Below are 19622 nucleotides of genomic sequence, written 5' to 3' on the forward strand. Positions count from 1 at the left end.
AAACACCCATAGCGAGGATGTTTGCAATGTGCAACGGGGAGAAACATCATCTTTTAATATTTTTTTTTTCCTTTTTCTATCTCTGTGCTACAAGCAGAGAGCCTGCGCTTCCTCCACACCCACTCTCCTTGCCAGAAGCCTCCTTGCAACTTCCTGTCAGTTTCACACACCATGCCGTGGACTTCCTCTGAGCAAAAGTTTTATCTCAGCACACCATGTTAACTATTTGCTTACTTTTTTTTTTTTTCTTCCCTCCCAGAATCATAAATGATTATTTTTAACGTTTATCAGCGGAAGTATTTGTGACTGGAAAATATTAGCAATGGGTGGGAGGGGATGGGGATGGGGGGGGGTGATGTTGGTGTGGAAATGAGGGAGAAGCGTGGCGGGGAGGCAATGATGTTTAATGGGGAGATGAAGGGATGAGGAATTTAATTGCAGGTCAGGGGCTCCCCGCTTTGTAGCGCAGGGCTAACAGCAGCCAGCTGGCATCCAGAGGCGAAAGGAGCTGCGTAAAGGCAGTGACACACCACGGTTTTGATACACCCTCCATCCACAGATCCTCCGAAGGGTGGGAGAGCCCCAATTCCTGCCATTTCTCCTCAGCGCTGACCCGCGGCCACCATTACACGGGGAGAGGGGGGGGGACGAGCCCACGACCCCGTGAAGCCGGGACAGACCCGGGGGGGCTGCGTCCCCTCAGGGCGGGCAGCGCTGAGGGGAAGGCGGTGAAGGGAAGGGGAAGGGGGCGAAGGGAAGGGGAAAGGGGGCGAAGGGAAGGGGCCGGGGGTGAAGGGAAGGGGCCGGGGGTGAAGGGAAGGGGGCCGGGCGCCTGCGCGGAGGCAGGGTCAGCCCTTCCCTTCCCTTCCCCTCCCCTCCCTCCTTCCCTTCCCGTCCCTTCCCTTCCCTTCCCGTCCCCGCCCCGCCGCCAGAGCGAGGCTGGCCGTGCGGCGTCACGGCGACGGCCCCAAGCCGCGCCCCGGCACAGGCAGCCCAGAGGCGGCGGCGGAGCGGAGCTCGGGAGCTCAGCGGGAGCTCGGCCGGCGGGGTAAGGACGGCGGCGGCGGGGAGAGAGACGGGAGGGGAGGGGAGATGGGGGCAGCGGCAGGAACATGGCGGAGCCGCCGCCGATGCCTCGAGGCTGCGGGGCGCTGAGTTGGGGGGGAGCAGGGGAATGGGGGTGGGGGGGGGTGATGGGGCCGTGCCCGGCCCTCGCCCCGCAGCCGCCGCCGCTGCTGCTGCTGCCCGCGGCCGAAGTTGCAGCGGGGGCGGAAAGTTGCGGCGAGGGGAGGGAGGGAGGGGAGGGCCGGGCCCCAGCCCCAGCCCCAGCCGCAGCCCCAGCCCCGGTGGTGGCGGTGCCGGCTGCGGGAAGTCCGAGCCCGGCCCCACCTCGTCCGGCGCCGCTTCCGCCCGCCCGGGGCTCCGGGAGGAGGAGGAGGAGGAGGAAGAAAGGGGGGGGGGGGAACCGGGGCCGGGCCCCGCTCGCCGCTGCTCAGCCCCCGGCGGTGGCGGCGGGGCCGAGGCCGGAAGGGACGCGGCCGGGCCCGGCTGCGCTGTGGCAGCGAGTGGAAGGGGCTGGTCCCCTCCGGTTTTGTTGTTTTTACCCCCAAATTTAAAAAAATATAAAAGAAAATACCCCCCCAGCACCACCCCTCCCCTCACAGCGACACAATGCCGGCCCCTCCCGGCCCAGCGCGGAGGTGGGAGCAGCTGGGCGAAGTTGCTGAAGGGGCAGAGCGAGGGTGACAAAAAGGGGGGGGGGGAAAGGAAAAGTCCCCCCACGGCGTGAGGTGGGGACGGGCCGGCACAGGGGGTGTTCCTGAGGTGTTTCTGCTCGAAAATCGCGTGGTTTGTGTGTGCCCTCCTGCCTTTGGGTGCTTTGAGCGGTATAAGTTGCTGTTTCCACCATCTAACAGTCATGTTTTATCCCAAATTGAGGTGCGCAGACAGGGAATGACAAAGAGTTTTCTAGGGACTCTTTCACGGTAAACTGCGTGTTGCAGATAAAGAAGCCGTAAAACACTCTTCTTGTTCCCATAGATTGTAATTAAGAGATAAAGAAGCAATCACATTGTCTTACATAGTCACCACTCAGATAAACGCATTCCCCTTCGGAAAGAGGTTGGAAAAAACTTGGAAAAACAAACCCAACGCTCTGCTTTGGGGTGGCTTAATTCAGTGCTAAAATCTCCAGCTTTGGGAAAACAGAGCTTAATGTCTAGCACAGCCAAGCGTTTTCACTTTCTTCATCCATTCCTTTTTTTAAAAAACTCTTGTTCCAAGTCCATCCCGGAGACTTCATTCTAGCGAAAAATGAGCCGAGGGAATAGTGAAGGTTGCCTTGGTTGTATGCACCAAAGGCTTTGCAGATAAACTTTCCGAATAACCGTGTGCACTGTTCTGATCCTCGGTGCCTGCCTGTTTTCAGGGTCGTTTCATGCACTTGTATGGACTACTTGAAGTTTAGCTTGCAACTGGAGGGTAAGGCTTTATGCAGCTAAATAGCTGAGGTTTGAGTTGCTCCATATGCTATAAATGTCATGCATCCTTTTCTTTTTTTTCCTTATTTTTTTAGCAAAGCTGATCATACTTGGCACCTGGCTGCCTGGGGGTGAATTAAAGCGCAAAACAGAGCTGAGAGACTATAAGCATAAAAACAGAAGTCAGATGAAAAAAAAAATAGCCTTTTGTACTGTTTGTAACCGGAGGTCCTGCTTCGATTACTGTATGCATGCACCAGATAAGTTTTCTGAGTGCAATTAAAATTTTGCTGTTCTGTTCTCCAGCTCTGCTGCAGGACAGGTCATCAAAAATAAATCTGAAGCGAGCCATGACAGTTTTCTTTGTGCTGTGCCAGTTTTGCAGGGCAAAGCTGACTGTCTTTAATTTGAGAGCCTTTCTGGAGCAGAAGCAAACAGATGGGAATCTAGGTGAGAGCCTACAAAAGCAGAAAGAAATTACTGTATGGCTGAGGAAGGAAGCGTGCTGAAGATGACTTAGCTTGTGATCTAGCACTTAGTAAGCACGGGAACTGAAATAAATAGGTGTCCACCTATCGTCTGGAATATGAGAAGTGCAGGAGTCACAGAAGAATTCGAGTACTCGGTGTGTGCTGCTGTAGTGCCGGTCCTGGCATCCGTAGTGCCATGCTGACTGCTCCGAGCTAGAGAGGTGCTCCGAGGGGCAGGGATAGTGTAGGGATTAAAAACGGGCGCGCTGTTATCCTTGGGTGGGTGGTGAGACAATAGCTGGGTCCTTGGCTGGCAATGCTGAGATGACTTTCAGATACCTGGCTGACTTCTGAGAGCGCTCTGTAATTCTCCGGGGCACGCTCTGCAATTTCTCCCAAGCTATTGTGAGTTTTAATCAGAATTACTCTTAGTAAATAGATGGCTAAGTATACCCTATGCAACAGAAGCTTATATTTAGCTTGTGGTTGCAAGCAGTGCCACTCTTCTGTCTCAGAACAAACACAGGAGCAGACTGAAGTACTCTGTGTAATGTCAGCCTATTGAGTCCCCGCTGAGCTGGGGCAGGCTTCTGCTGAGTTCTGTCGCATCTAGGTCAGGTAGAGGGATATTTTAGACAGCCTCCTCCTTTGGAGAGACAGAGGGAGTGACTGCAGTAACTACACCTTCCTTTCTGAAGGCAGACTTTGTTTTCCTGCGCACATATGGTTGAGGTAGTCAGGTTGTATTCTTCTCGCACAAAGCAGGGAAGAGGAAGGTGTTTTTTTGGTTGTCTGAAGGCATTTAACAGGGGACCTGCTTATTGCTTGACACTTCTCAAAGTTGTTCAGCAGCCGACTGCAGGAGAGCCGGAGCATCTCACTCGAAGCATCTCGTGTATCGCTTCCGTCTCGGGGCCTGTCAAGCATGAGAGAGCTGAGTGGGATAGGCAGAGTGGAAGAGAGTTGATTACGAGGCGGTGACGCTTTGCTTGTAGTAGGCAAGCAGTGTTTGGAGACAGCCGGAGACCTCGTCTGGTGGTGCAGATCGTTTCTTGATAGCGCAACTCAGCCAGGCTACCTTCGGAAGTGGCGGTGAGTTCTGGCTTGCAGCCCTTGTCTCCCATGCTTTAGGATGCCCAACAAAACACTGGGCAGCTAAAAAGGCCTCCTATTTATTTATTTTTTTTTTAAACTGTCTGCACATCTCTGTGCAGTGAACTCCCAACTATCTCCGTGGGCTTTTAGCGACAAGGGGAGGGAGGAAGGCTGGACGCACGGGCTTGGCAATCTGCCTCCTGAGTGACTTTCGAAATAAATAAAAAATGAGTCGCGGGCCCTCTAGCTCTTCAGGATGCTCTCTGCTCACAGGCAGGGTTTTTCCCAGCACGGTCCATCAGTGAGGCAGAGGGGTGAAGGCTCTGCACGACCCCACAGGGAAGCGAAGCTGAAGGGGCTGCTCAGAGCTGAAGCAGGCAGGCGAGGAGGCGTTTGGCAGCGCCGAGCGCATTGTCCCGCTCAGCTTTCTAGTTATTAATCTGAGGAGCTGCTGCTGTTTGAAGTAAATCCCTGCTCTGCAACTCTGAGAGGAGACTGCCAATTACAGTCAGCGTGGTTAGCTCGGCCTCGGCCAAGGGAGGAAGGCCAGACCAGAGTGCAGAAGTGGGGGAGCCTGCCTGGCCCTTCCCGTGGCCGAGCGCGTGCGTCCTGTGGCACAGCCGCAGCATCTCGTGTTTCCCCCCAGCCTGAGACCCTCTTCAGGGAACCCCTGGCTGCTCGGATCAACCTATCGTTCCTGCAGCTGTTACAGCACAGGAAGGTGTTCAAAATCCTAATTATTTGACCAGTTCTTCTGCAAAAAGGATACCAGGTGGCGGTGTTCCTAATTCACGAAATAATTCTCCATGTAACCCCAATCTTAGGGCCATGAGAAATTTTGTATCATTAAATTTCTGGACAGGGTTGAAGAACTGGAACAGGAGAACAGTTTATTTTCCTTAACTGAAGACAAGCCTTAAAGCAAGCATCTGTAACTGTAATTCCTGGCTTTCCTCAGAGAAGCTCTGAAGAAAATGTGCTCTTTGCATCAAAATGTGTTGATGTTGGTGCAAATGTTAACTGTTAACCTTACTTGCCTTAACTATGAGGTTTTATTAGTCTTGGTTTTGTTAAGTAAAAGGTAAAGATTCAATTCAGCAACGTTATTTTCTTTACCACGGCCTACTTCATAACTTCATGAAATGAGTTGGTCAAAGCTGTTTCTGAAATGAATTTGCTGTCTGCTGCCCAAATCACACGTGTTGGCCAGCCTCCTCTTCAGTTAATCCAAAATAACTCCCAAATACAAATAGTCCCTGCAAGTGTTCCTTTTTGTCGCTCTGTGTTAATTATCGTAGCTTTTGGAGTCTTCTCATATTTTTTCCCCACGCAGTCTGCTTCTGCAACCTAGTCAGTTGCATCTTGATTTCTTTTTTTTCATGTCTTCAATGAAGGGAAACTCTTTAAGGCATTCTTCATGTATCGAGAAGAAGCAAAAAGGGAACCACCACATCTTAAAGACGAGCTGCAGACACCTGTGAGTTACCTGTGTGGAGCTTGAGAGGGGAGGAAGAGGAAGCAGGAGGAGGACCTGAACGATGCTAGCTGTGGGACTTCCTTCAGCATTACCGAAATCAAAGTGTGTTCAAGGGATGTAGGGCCAGGCCACAGCAGCTACTTCCTTTTTTAAAAACTTAGCTTCACATGCAGTCAGATTTTTATTTAAGATGAAGTTAATATGCTGAAAACCCTTTGGACTGGATGAAACTGATAGCCAAGTTGCACAGTTCTTGTTTGCAGTTAAACTTCTGTAACACCTGGTCTGATACTTCCCCAAAAGTGATTCTCTGGAAGAGGAGTGGAAAGCTGAAGCACATCTTGTTTGTTTTTTCTAAATGTGGAGGGGAGCAAACTGGACTGTAGCAGAGAGGTAATCTGTTAAATGGAAGTTGTTTAAGAACCTTTCTCCACGACATAGTATTTAGGACTGGATTTATTTGTTTATAAGGTGATGTTTACACTTGGGACTGAGCTGTGTGCTTGTGTGTCCAGCTTGTGTGGTCAAGTGCAAGGGCAGGAACCTCTTGCTTATTAATCTTGCAGGCCTTAAGTAGGTAAGGTGAATCGCTAAGACATTGTAAGACGCAGTCGGTAACCCTCCTCTCATCTTTCATTATGAAACTGCTTACAAGATAATGTTCCAAAAGCTGGATGTCCTTAAAAAAGATGACCCATAAAACATACCCTGCCTAGTTTCTCAGTGGTTGTTGCAGGCAGCATTGTTGGAGGGTTTACAGGCTGCAAAACCTCGATCCTTGTGCTCCTGCAGTTACACAGTTAGTGTGTATGTGTAAGGGTATATCAGGCTGGCTTTCTGTCACCCTCCTGACTTGTTTTAAATGGAGAATTGACAGTGATCGTGGTGTTCTTGACCACATTGTGCTGTTATTTATGCGTGCTGTTACGTTGCCCAAGTGTATGGGAAGTGCTGGGTGTTTTCACGGATTCCACCATGAGCAGCATCAGAAACGTGAGTTCTTTGTGAGTACAAATTCATCCTCAGAGTTACTGCCCATGCCATTACCAGTCCACAGATGAATTTCTGAAGTCATTTAACATCATCAGTACTCCCTGAATAGAAGCACACAAGTCGAGTTGCCCTGGACTTGTGTTCTTAACGTGCTGTGAAATGCTTTGCTAAAACCCAATGTCTTGCTGACACTAGTTAATTGAGAATATGCAGTGCTTCTAGAAATTGGTGCCAAATTGTCATCTTAGCTCTTGGTGGAGCATAGGGGGCTGTGTAGTAGTCCTGTGGCATTGAGCAGGAACACTGGAAAGGCAAAAATAGCTGACTGTCATGCTAGAGAATCGCTCTTCCGTCTTTCTCATAAATCTCATCTGATTTATGCAGCAGATTAGGAGATATCTCGCTGAAGAGACAAGAGGCATCCTGTTACTTGATTATACATCATTCTGGGCTTTGAATAAGTTTGGAGACCAGCAGGGGGAAGCTTGCGATCCCACAATAAATCCAGGTGCTCATAACTTTCCTTCTAACTAGATGCTTGATTTTCACATGCCCTTACTTCTGGTGCAGACTTCTCTGCTTGCTTTTTGTATCTGAACGCTGGAGAGAAACAAGCATTTCTGAATAACAATCATTTGCTCCTTGTGTGCTCTTTTAGTTTGTTACCTTTTCACCTTGCTTTATGTTTGAGTGTGCCCATTGCTTTCTTTTTTTTTTTTTATGATGCTCTTTCCTTTTCTCATCTCCCTCAACCTTTTATTTCAGGAAACGCCCTGAGCTATATTGAGGTTCAGCCAGAGATCTTGCATAGAAAACCAAAGTGTGGTGGCTGAAGTTTTGCAAAAACAGAGTAGCTGAAAGCGCAGTTTTACAATAAAGCGCTTTAGGCCACTGTATGTGCGAATGTTTGGCATCTTTCTGATCTGTGTTGCTTTTCATCAAATTCCTAAAAGAATCTCAGAAGAGAAACGCTGTGTCTGTGCGAGCAGGAATTAGAGGGAGGAAACGGAGTACTACGTGTGAAGCCATCAATGAAAAGAACAAGTAGGTTGTACAGTTTGTTTCTTGACAAACAAAGATACAAGAAGTCCTGAAGCTGCCTTTTCCTTTTCTGCTAGGAATCTGGGTCCTGCCTAGCCAGCATGTTAACGAAGAAGCAACATTACATGCACGTTAGTTTGGACTCACTTAACTACAGCAGCCAAAAAATGTAGCTTTGCTCACTGGAAGTACATCCTGCTCCTAACTAGAGGCAAGATCTTAAGATGCAGTTTGTGAATATCTATTTTCTTTCAAATTTCTTGAGTTGAAAATCTTTGTAGTCTCAAATCCTGTAATTCTTCCTTAGTTAACTGCATGCAGAGCGCTTTTTAAAAATGAAATTCTGTGCTGGACGTTTCATAAAGGAAAGCCAAAACCTTCTTTTGGAAGCTGAATGCTGAACCTGCTGTGGCAGTAGACGTGAAGGTAAGGAACCATTCGCAGCCTTATCTACAGGCGGCTGAAGCCACACGCCGAAAACCCAAAAAGAGGATGCACTGGCTGTACCGGGAACTCCCTGAGTGATGTGGAAATAAGAGCGGTTTTGTGAAGGATAAACTTGTTTCACTGGAACGAGGGGTGGACTGAAAAGTTGCTCTTCCACTGAGGCTTTGCCCAAAATACAGATTGTTTAGAGATGCACATCGTTGGTTTCCTGGAGGTAAAACTCGTCCAGGAAAACGTTTAGGATGTGGTGGTAATACCTGTTGAAATAGTGCAGTGATTGTCTGAATAATAGATGACTCTTAGATGACCAGGCATGCTGCTCTGTACATAGAAAGGTCTTCCTGTCCAAACCTCTGGAGCTGACTTTAAATTTTGGTTTGGACAGCCTCTGCTGCCCTGTGAAAGTACACATTTGATTTAAGTTAACAGCAAAGCAAATCTGAAGGAAGTACAGGTTTCTCCAGTAAGTGACAAGCTTTGAAGATGTAGAGGAACCAAAAAGCGTGGTCTGAACGAGAACGAGGCTGGTCTTAAGAAGATTGAAATAGACTCTTGTGGAGACTTGTTTAATCAAGTTTAACCCATACTAACTTGGTAACTCAAGATCCAGTCCGTGTAATAGCGGCGTGGGGCTGAGTGTGATTCAAATTCATTTGGTTAAAATTACTTAGCTCTGTGTGTGGGTGTCGTGGTGTGTGTGAGCTTAGGCTTACAAAAGTGAATTGCTTCTCTTTGGGCTCCTGCTTGCAACTGTCAGATTTTTCCTTCTCGGAAATTTCTGACCCATTTAATAAGATTCTTTTTTGGGGGGGGGGGAGCTGTCTGAGATGCATCAGCGGCTCACAAAGCAGAGGAACTACTGCAGATCGCAGCTTGGCATGCGAAGATAAGCTAGCATTTATTTTAGTGTTTTTTAAGCACTCTGCTGTGAAGCTGCAACAACTTAGCAGTTGCCTCAAGGACAAACAGGTTGTCTGTGCCTCTGTGCAGGGCTTTGGGCTTGGGGTTAACTTCTGCAGCTGTCGTCTTCTAGTTGAGGTGTGTCTGGGAGTCGCACGCTGCCTGAGGAGCTGCCATCCCTGGTTCACAATGTTCTGCCTTGCTGCCAGAAGCAGAGCAGGATGCTCTAGGACAGAAGAGCTGAGTTGGAAGGAACCACCAGAGATCATCCAGCCCAGCTCCCTGACCTCCTCAGGGCTAGCTGTAAGTCAAGGCACATTACTGGGGGCACTGTCCAAATGCCCCTCGAACACTGGCAGGCACGGGACATCAACCACCCTGCTAGGAAGCCTGTTCCAGGGTTTGGCCACCCTCACAGGAAAGAAATTTTCCATGAAGTGTTTCATATCTCACACAAAACTCACCTTCATCGGTGGATTCAGCTAATAAATGCAAAAAGAAGCGATTAAGTCACGCCTCCATTATTGCAGAAGTAGAATAATCGTGTGGCAGGAGATGGTAGTTGTTGCTGGTGGTTTGTGTGTGCTTTTTTTTTTTTTTGCCTAACTTAACCTCATGACAGAAATCTTAAGCTTTAAAAAAGGAACTGTTTATGGAATTATGTATAACTCAAGTAATGTTTGCTCACATTCAAATAACTGCTTCTATTAAGGAAACATTGATTGAGAGCTCAAAACAGACCCAAGTTACAATTACGTGACTTTTCTGTTCTGGTTCATTTATCATAGAAGAGCTAATTTTGTTGCCGTAATGATTGCTAGTACCTACTGTTCTCAATTTGCATAGGATCAGTGTCCTTCCGACAGATAAAACTTCTAATCTTAATTAGAATGGCACATGAGAATTGCTAAGACAGATCTCGGGCTACTAGCCTGAGTTGTAACGGAGGGACTGTAAATCATACTACAGAAGGATACTTTGGCATAAGTTGCACTTCGGAAGATGATTTTTTTCTGTATCTCATGATGTTGTTAGCTTCTAACTGGAAATAGGAAATTTTCAGGTGGTGGTTGAAGAGCTGCATGCCAAGGAGCTCCACCAGCCAGTCTTCGGTGGCCAGTAACAAAAGGGGATGTAGTGATGAGGGAAATGTCTGTGCCTTGAGGAGGTGTAAGTAATGTCAACAAACAGGACTGAAATCCAACTTTTAATATTGAAGACGGTGCAAGTAGGCATGGAAGAACGCAAGCTCTGGTGTTGCCAGGCCTGTACACGATGCGTGGATTATAGAGACAAACTGGCAGGAGGGACAAAGACCCAGGACATCCTGGAATTGCAGCTGGACTTGGCATCGATATACATTTGAAGGTGGAAAGCTGACACGAGGCTGGATGGGTTCAGCAGCTGGTGGCACAAGCAGAGGAGAGCTAAGGTTGGCAGATGTTATGCAGATAGTGCCTGGAGTTCGAGGGTAGGTCTTGTTTCTGTGGCAGGAGTAAAGCTGCCTCTTTTCCTAAGAGGAGTGCCTTAAACCGACCAGAAAGCTTAATTTTTGACGTAACTTTCAAACTGCAGAAGTGTGTTTTTACAAGGGGAGTATCTTGACTCTGAAAACTTGGGCACCTTGCTTGTAGTCCTGCTATTTTTATCTCTATCTGTAACTTGAAAGGTAAAATTTACTAGAATGGTTATGAGGAGAAGCAAATGATCAAATCCGCTGTTAATCAGGAGGAGACACTGGGAGGTGCATCAGGTCAAACCTGGCAGGTTCTCCGTGTCCATTAATTAATAAGTTCAGGCAGTCTATTAATTAATAAGTTCTAGAGCTAAATACTGGCCCTACTCTAATGACAGCAGAGACAAGCTTACAGCTGTAAATTGCCGTCAGTTCTCAAAATTTGCTGCATAGTTGAATACTTATGCTGGCAAGATATTATAATGTGATAATTGTGCTTTCTCTGAATTTAATATGTTTGTAGTATTTTTAAAAATCTGAGTGGTCTTTCTGCTCACTGTCTGCCTGGATTTTTCTTTGCAAGCATCAAAACCATTTGCAAGTCGGTTTCTTCAGAAATTCTGAGATCATCGTTTTAGCTGGAAGTCAGGCTGGTAGAGCACGCACAAACAACTTCTCTGGGGGATGGTGGCTGCTTTACTCAGACTGGAAAAAAAGGGTGCCATGGCAAACAGTTACCAAAAACAGATCTGACAGAAGTTACAAAGTCCAACTGAGGCTTAAATAGGCTTAATACAACTTAATTTAGAGTCTCTTATAAAACCTGAACTGGCATAGTTGAGTTTTTGCGTAAAACTGAAACTTCAGCTCAGTATTGGAGCATTGCATTATTTTTAGTAGCTTAAGAGTGTTCATGGCATCACTTGTTTTGAAACAAGCTGGCTTTTTACTCTTGGTATGAAGCTGCTGCACGTTGTGCATGCGCATTAGTCTCATGCTTGGAACCTCATCCTGAGATGTCTGTGGCTTCAAGTATGCGGTTTTCAGCCTTAGAGCATGCATCAGGTGTGTGTTCAGATTTAAGATCTAGCCGGGAGGTAACTTTGACTTTGGGAGGAGGAGAAATTACTCAGTTACACTAATTATAGACCCCAGAACTACCCAGAGGTAAGCTTGCATGTGACATTTAGTGTGCTAGATCCTTTGCAGAACTTCTACCTTGCTATGACTTACATGGAGTTCTCTTCAATGGTGGGAAGAAAACTTGGTTATCTCTGTAGGATGAGCATCCCCATGGGATGTTCAAGTAGTAACTTAAACCTTCGTGCCCTGCTTGTGCTGCAGTAACTTGTTTTTGTGCTTCTGCCTCTTTCTCAGGTGGTTAGTATGACGTATCCTGTCACTGGATAAGTTTAATCGTCCAGGCAAGTTTTCGAAGATACTCTGGCATCAGTTAAAATATTTGAAGATAATGGAAGAAATCTTTTTGTCCAAGAAAAACTGCTGCATTAGGGCCCAGAAGAACTCGCTAGCTAACTGACAAATCATTTTCTTTCAGAAATAGCTTCTTGTCTTGACAAAAAGGTGTCAAAATCAGGTAAAAAGTAGAAACAAGAAGTTCTGGTGTTTACTGAGCAGCTGATTTGCTTCCAGAAAGTCTGCATTAGTAATGGATTAGCTATTCTTCCCAGAGGCTTGAGTATAAACATCTTCAATTAGACCCTATCATCTTTTCATTGCATCTTGTCTCGAATTGATTTCAGAATAGTGTTTTCTGTAGATAAGTGTGATAAAGTCAACTCTGGAGTATTTTAACTCAACTCTTGTAAGAGAGATCACCCTATTGAGCAAGGATTATGTGAGTTGCTTTAATTCCTAAAACATCTAAAAGCTTGTGGAAGTGAATGGACTGAGAAAACCCTCCTTGTTTTGGTGTTTAGAGCTAAGAATTTAGGACTTCTCCTCGTGTAAATATTTGAGGAATGGTAGGAACAGCCCATGTTCTTCCTAACTGCCTGTTCCAACACAGAAGGGGCTCTAAACCAAGAGACTCAAAACTTAGAGGAATCTGAACAGGCCAGGCAATTAGCAAGATTTAGGTTTGGCCAGTACCAGAGCTGGGAAGCAGCTTTTCTTGGATGAAACAATCCCCTGGCCTTGGTCAGAGTGACTTAGTCCTGTGAATGAGCTAGTTCTTCGAAATGTCTGACCGCTGTCCTGTCATTCCATCTCAGGGCTAACATCCCCTCTCTGAGAAGTAAGATTTCTCTTCCATGGTGAATTTCTCAACCGGTAAGCAGGTAAACCAGTCAGTTGATTTGCTTGATCTGTCATTCAGATGTTTGAAGCTTTTTACTTATGGAAAGAGTTGAGAGGAGCTTGAGAGCACTGTTCCCAAGGTGGTTCTAATAAAACACCTCTTCTGAAGAGGTAAATATGCAGAGGCAGAAGAGGTATGAAAATTTCAGTGAATGCACTGAACAATACAACCAGTACATCAAGACCTGAACATGAGAGTGGTGTCTGCAGAGTTCTGAGAATGATAATGCTTCTGGGAAGGACTATTTGCTTAAATCCATACCTGAACAACTAACAACTAGTTTGCATAAGCAAGTCTCAGGGATATCTTCAAGGACTGAATGTGTTTAGTTCCTGTTTTGGCCTGGAGGTGAGTTCTAGTTCCAGCTTCATTTGGTTTAATATCCCTTGGAAAAATTGATTGATTAGCTTTCCCATTCCTCAGACAGGTACTAAAGTTGAATCAGAAACCAAAATTTGAGGCTGAAAGAGCTGGGAAAAAAAAATAATTGTCTTCATAACTGTCATATTGAGTCCAAATCGTTTCAGATGCCTGAAATGGTACTTGAACTTGCCTGAATTCTGAGTTCTTCGTTGTGTGGTTGCTTTTTAGGAAGGCTTCACAGGCAGTAAGCGTGCAGCATCTTCAGTCATCACTAAAAGAGCATTTTTTATTCCTTGACTTCCTTAGGGTCATCGCTTTGGTTCACCTTTGTCTGGAGACATGCTTCAAGAAAGCTTTCCAGAAAATGTCCAAGAGGCACTTTTTCCCACTTTATCTGATCAGGGCAGAAGCGGAAAGCAAGCTCTGTGTAGAGGGGTCTTGAAAGATGTGAACCTTTTAACGTGCTCTCTGTCCAGTGGTTTGTCTTGCTTAAGCTTTCCTCTTTCTGTTCAAATGGTGTTCATTCAAAGATGCCCTTTGAAGAACGAGCAGTGGTTCACTGGATGAAAGTTGCAGTCATTTGCATAAACTAGAGGAGCAGGAGCTGTATCAACTACTTTGATTTTGAAGAAGCGTGCCAGTCAGAAGTGGAATTAAGCAGGCTGTCCTGCTTCGGGAACAATTCTCCTCTAAAGTAAAGTTCCTTGTTTACTCTCAACCGTGTACTTTGTTCATTATCATCTCTGAGTTAGTTATCACCTTTTAGTACTCTGTTCAAAACTGGGATGACCAAAAAACAAGAATGTCATCTCTGCTCTACTCTATATTCAAGAGGTGATAAACCTTTTGAATATAAGGATATATAAATATAAAAATAAAAGGATTATATCTATATATGAATATAAATGGCTGAGACTAGGAGTAATCCCCTGACAATGTAAGAGATGGCAGAGAAGAGTAAGAAAAATTAACGTTGTTCTTTTTAATGTATTAATGAATGTATTAATGTGGTACATTAGTTACATTAACATGCTGTATATTAATGCGGTGTAGTAGCACTAATGCATTAATATATGCGTTAATTAGTAAAAGTAATATTGACGAATAAGAGGCTGCACAGTCTTGGAGGCTTTATGGACTGTTACATCTCAGGAAGCACACAAGGCAGCTACTGAAGTCACCTCAACTCCATCAGCTGTGGGTGCCAAAGGGAGCTCACTACTTCTGGGAGATTGTGTACTTCAGACAGCGCTGGAGTCCAGTTTGTGTGAAAATTGTATTTTTGGAGAAGAGTAAGTTCCCTGATTTTCTAGCTAAATCTTGCTTTGGATGCCTCCAGAATTTGGCTGTGCTGATATCCGTGCGTATAAACACTTGTCTCAGTTGTGAAAGACAGTCCCTGCTCCAGTGAAGGGGGGTGAAGGCCACTGTTTTTGCATGCTTCCTGTCTTCCTCTTCTTTAGTGCCTGCATAGAGACCACAGTGGACAGAGTTTTTCTCTGAGTTAGAGGAGCAGAAAAATGAAAAAGCAAAGGAATTATTGCTCTCATTCCTTGAACGCCTGTTACCTTAAAGACAGCCACTCTTCCAACTAGCATAAATCTCTGTTAAAATACTCCACTAAAAGAAGAGGGAAGGTAGGGATTCAAACAAATTGCTTGGTTTATTGGGTCAGAATAAGTTTGAAATTATTTGTGTCTAATTGCTGGGCAATTCTGTGGATACTTCTTACAAACTACTGTCCAATAAATGATTTTGCTTATCTATTAGTCAGATACTGTGCTATTTTCCTTTTGCTTACTCCCTTCTGAGTATATCCATTTCTCATTCCTCCTGAGACTGGGTGATCTGGGGAGTACAGACAAACATTGTTGGACTTGACCCTGTCTTGCTCTGGATGCTCTGACCACACTGTGATATGGCTGTGGCTTTAACACGTTAAATTTTAGGTAGGAAACGCTCAATCCTGACTGTCTCCTGATCTGAATAAGTGAGATCTTGTCATTAGAGCAGTGGATCTAACGATCCTGTATTTTTCCAGTTAAGTAATACAATTGCTTTCTGATTGCTTTGAATTAAAGGCTATCATTGAAATGTCTGGTTAGTGCCAACTGCTGAAAGCTATTCTGAAGGTGCCACTTTGAGCTCTTGTTCAGATCGTACAAGTGGCTTCATAACCGTGCACTCTTACAAAGTTCTTCCAGTCACTTTTTTCCTCCTATTGGGGCGGTGGGAGAAAAAAGGGCAGGAAGGAGAACGTGTAAAATGCAAGGGGCAGATTTTATAAGGAGAGATTGCACACAGTCAGTATCTGCTCTAGAATAGCTAGAGAAGTTTTTTGTTTGTTTGTTTTTGTGTGTTGTTTTATTTTTCAGGCAGAGAAGGCCATCCACCAGAAATGCGTGCATCCATCTTAGGTTTTACAGCACGCGTAGCTTTCAACACTTGAACTTTTTACATCAGTGTCCTGCTTTGAAGCTTAATGGCTTCTGTTGTTTAAAATGCCATTAGGTAACTGAAATATTGTGTGCTTTATGGCTTAAACCTCCCCTTTTATCCTTTGTCTTCCATCCTTCTCCTCTGCTTCCACCATTTGTCATAAATGAGTCAACAAGAAATTGTCGGCGCTGGATGGAGCTGAATGCAATATTAATTCCAGAACCCAGCATTATGTCAATCCGAAAAGCAAAGGAAGAGTAAGATCAAGGCTTGGGATGCAAGCAGTCCGTACGCCACACAATGCAGAAGGATGGGTTGGAGCTAGAGCAGGGCCAGGTCAGGCTGGTCAGGAACCACGGGAAAGTCAAGTTCAGGCAGGATCAGAGTCCTAACCCAGGCTGGGCACGCTTATAGCCAACAGGCACATACTGGTCAGTGGAAAAAGTGCTAGCCTTTCTTTTACTCCACATAGCTGCTGCTCTGCCATGCTCCTAGCTTTGCAGACTGGTGGTTTCTTGGCTGAGAAAGAGACAGAGACCTCTAACCAGGAAATTTTGCTTTCCTTAGGAAAAGTTCTCCTAGCCACGAAGTGAGTTTCTTTCCTGTTAGAAAGCAGTGCGAGGAAGGTGAAGTGACTTCAGGGCTGCTACCCGGAGCCTGTGGGGTGGGAGCAGATGGCAGCTGGTACTTCTGCAGGTGCTATTCCAGAGTTAGCTTGAAAAAAAGTGTTTTGGAAAACAGGTGGTTTTGTGTTTCATTGCAAAGCTTTTTGCTTAGGCATTTCACAGATTAAGAAGGCTGGCTGACCGAGCTGTAAGAGTGTATACGTGCTTCAGTTACGTGCTGTGACCAAAAGCAGTGAAACCAGCTCCAGAGCACTGGATATTTAGGGCTTTCCTTCCAAACCTGGATGCCAAAAGCAGCTTTGGCTTGTGTTAAACTCTCCTGAAAGTCACAAATGACTCAAACCACTGGGTAAGCAGCAGCTATTGAATATCTATTCTAAGTCCTATTACTTCTAAATTACTGTCAGCCTTCATTACTGACATCTGCATATTTAGTTGCTAACTTCAGACCAAATACTGAAAAATTCTGCTGAAACCATCCTTTACAAGACAGTGAAATTGCTGCAGTTCACCCAGATTACTGCACTGGGATTTCCCCTCTTCTGACTAAGTTTGTCATTCTAGTGACACCTTTCCAAAAATAAAGACATAACTGAATGTTTGTTTTAAAGAAATGACAGGTGAGGTAATTACAGGCTTAACTCGTCATGAGTTTGAAAGGTGTATTTCAGAACAGTTAGACGAGCCTTTTTGTCTGCAGAAAGGTTGGACGACTTAGGGCTTTGTGGGTCTAACTGAACATTTATGAGGGTGCAAAGCAGGTAAAGTGGTGTGCGTGGCTCTGGTGGAAGAAAACTACTTAAAGGGAGGAATGAAAAGTTGTTCTGTTAGGTGTGAAATTGGAGAGTCCTGATGTTTGTTGAAGCCTGTGGAGAGACCTGCATTGCTGGGCATCAGGTCAGTGTTAGTTCCTCGCTGCTTTCTCCTTGCACACCCATTGCTTGCTTAAGGCACAAGAAATAGTTCAGGTAAATAATACTGCTCATAACGTGTTTGCAAGAAGAAAACAAAATAGGGCCTGGCTTCTTGATTTCTCAGTCTTCAGCTAATGTGGGGTTAACCGTTGATGGCGTAGATGAGCACTGACATGGAGGTGCTCTAATTTCTATGTAAATCGTCTTCGTGGTGCGTGCTAAACAGATGGCGTGACTCCCAGAGATGCTGTGAGGTTACTGCTGATGAGAGGGCTATGTCCTACCTTGCTTCTGCTTCCCTTCTTTGCAGGGAAGTTCTTCTGGGGGAGGATGATTTTGTCTTTTGAAGGCGGGGAGGGCGTACAAAAACAAATAACTCCATCTGGTACCTGCTGGAGTCGGTGCAGGGGAGGAGCTGAGACCTTCCTCCTGTAGAGTCACAGCTGCAGCAGTTCTTGGTTGCTAGCAGGACTGTAAGAAGTACATTTTCTGGTGTGTATAACCCAAAGACCTGCCCCAACATCTGCGGCACTGCTTTAGTTTTTGCCAGGTTGGCTTCCAGTGAAGAGGCGCAGGCAGATCCAGCAGGCAGCTGTGGGGAGGCACACCAGCTAGCACACAGCTCCCAGCTTCTCGGAGAAGAAGGGTCTCAAAATAGTATTTTGGTTGCTTCAAGTTAGTTGTAAAACCACAATCATTATAACAACATTTAGGTATCTAGCAGAACATTAATCAGTCCTCAGATTTAAGCAGGTTTTTTATTATTTTTTTAATACTAACTTCTGTGATCCTGCTGTTCTTTTTGAAAAATGGTTGTTCAGTGGGAGGAGGCTGGTTTAATTTTCTTATACATGTCTCTCTGTGAATGATTCCTCGTTTGGCATTTAAGTGCTTCCGAATGAGCAAATATATGCCATCTCCACTCGGATAATTGTTTCTTGTTAACAGTAACTGTTAGCTTTACTACAGTAGGGTTTATTCAATATTTCTTTTATGGCAGAACAGTGGTGTGAGAGAGAAAATACTATTTATCTGATTGTCCGTAGCTTGCTGTTGTAGCTGCATTAAGAGTTGGTGGTTTGAAAAATGGCCATTCTGCATTTAAAAACATAAAAATCCTGAAGCCTTTTTATCAAACTCTGCTTAGAGAATTGGGTTGCGGTGTCAAGGTTGTGCTTTCTGGGTGTAGATCAAACTTGGAGCCAGTAGATAGAAGCTCTGGCTGATAGTCCACATAAATGAAGCCACAAATGAAGAGATGCTGTTCACTCAAGAAGCTTCCTATCTGTTTTTTTAGTCAGTGCTAATGTTCTTAGTGGCATGGTGCAGGTTTTCAGAGGAAACTGGAGACACTTCGTGCAAGTCAGCTTGTATGAGCAAAATCCCTTACACATGTGCATGTATATATGAAATCGCAAAAACTTGTGTGATATGAAACGAGTTTGGGGGATGGCTGCGGAGAGGATGTAGTAGCTGTGAAACTTACGTCTTTTTAGAATTGCTACCTCAGTACCATGGGTGATGAGCATTAGCAGCTGTTTCCTTGATAAACGTATACTCAATACTGGGAATGCTGCTGTAAAACTGCAAGCTCTTTAGGCATCTGAGTGACTCCTGGGGATAATGATTTTGGTCTCCTGTTGCAAGACACACAGTGCAAGGAACTTCTTGTGAGGGAAAAAGTTATTGAGAAACCTGGGAAACACCTTAATGCTCCCTGAAATAGGCACAGCGGGGTGCTAAAGACTTGTTTTCCTGTCTAGGAAATCTTGTATAAGTTCTTGCGGTGAACACAGATCAATAAACAGTGTGCTGTGATACAAGTAATTTCCCTATGAATAGGAGCAAATTTAATTTCTGTGCCTAATTCCTCCATGCTATAAGTGAAGGATACCTATATCCAGAGGCCTCCGAGGGAGTGCTGTATGCATGTAGGTACGAGCAGCTCTGCCAGGTACTTTGACTCTTCCTTCAAAACACCTGGGATATTTTGGCAAGATCATGATACTGAGCTCTTCATTACAAAGAGTCTTAATCTGTTGTTGCCTTTTCTCCAAATTACTGTTTCTTAGGATATAAAAATCTCCGTTTGAAAACCATTTCCAAGTCTGTAATATTTTGAGCATGAAACTATACACAATAACACATGAATAACAGTTCTTCTTGAAGCCTTAAAATCCTGTTCAAACGAAGCACTTGTCGGTACTTTACTTGCACTAGGTGGAAAAGTATTACTGATCACCATTACTGTCTTGAATAAGTGGCCATGGTGTGTAATAATTAAATGACATCCTGCTTAGGTTAAGCCTGCTTACAATGGTGTCTGTCCTGCCTTTATCATTTTATATCAGTATTTAACTGTTTTTGTCTTGTTATACACGCAAGCTAACAGTAATAACGTAGTAACGCTAAAATAGTAATCCTGTTGAACAAAACTGGTAAATTTATTGTGTGTTTTAGGTATTGAGGGCGACTTATCTCTTGCATCATGCGTGAATACAAGCTAGTGGTTCTTGGTTCTGGAGGTGTTGGAAAGTCTGCTCTGGTAAGTACTGTGAAGCAGCTGAAGTTGTTCTTAGATTCCTGGTGTCTTGCTTTTTC

General features: G+C 45.1%; 1 protein-coding gene across 1 annotated transcript in view; it reads left to right on the forward strand.

Annotated features, from left to right (window-relative positions):
* Positions 1-925: 925 nt before the first annotated feature.
* RAP1B (RAP1B, member of RAS oncogene family) overlaps positions 926-19622 on the forward strand; it is a 31905-nt gene continuing 13208 nt past the window's right edge. The window contains exons 1-2 of the mRNA XM_032185040.1: positions 926-1048; positions 19482-19566. Of these exons, the coding sequence (XP_032040931.1) occupies positions 19510-19566 (57 nt within the window). The 5' untranslated portion in view covers positions 926-1048; positions 19482-19509. The remainder of the gene's footprint in view (positions 1049-19481; positions 19567-19622) is intronic.

Source organism: Aythya fuligula, chromosome 1 (assembly GCF_009819795.1).
Source record: "Aythya fuligula isolate bAytFul2 chromosome 1, bAytFul2.pri, whole genome shotgun sequence".
Taxonomy (NCBI): domain Eukaryota; kingdom Metazoa; phylum Chordata; class Aves; order Anseriformes; family Anatidae; genus Aythya; species Aythya fuligula.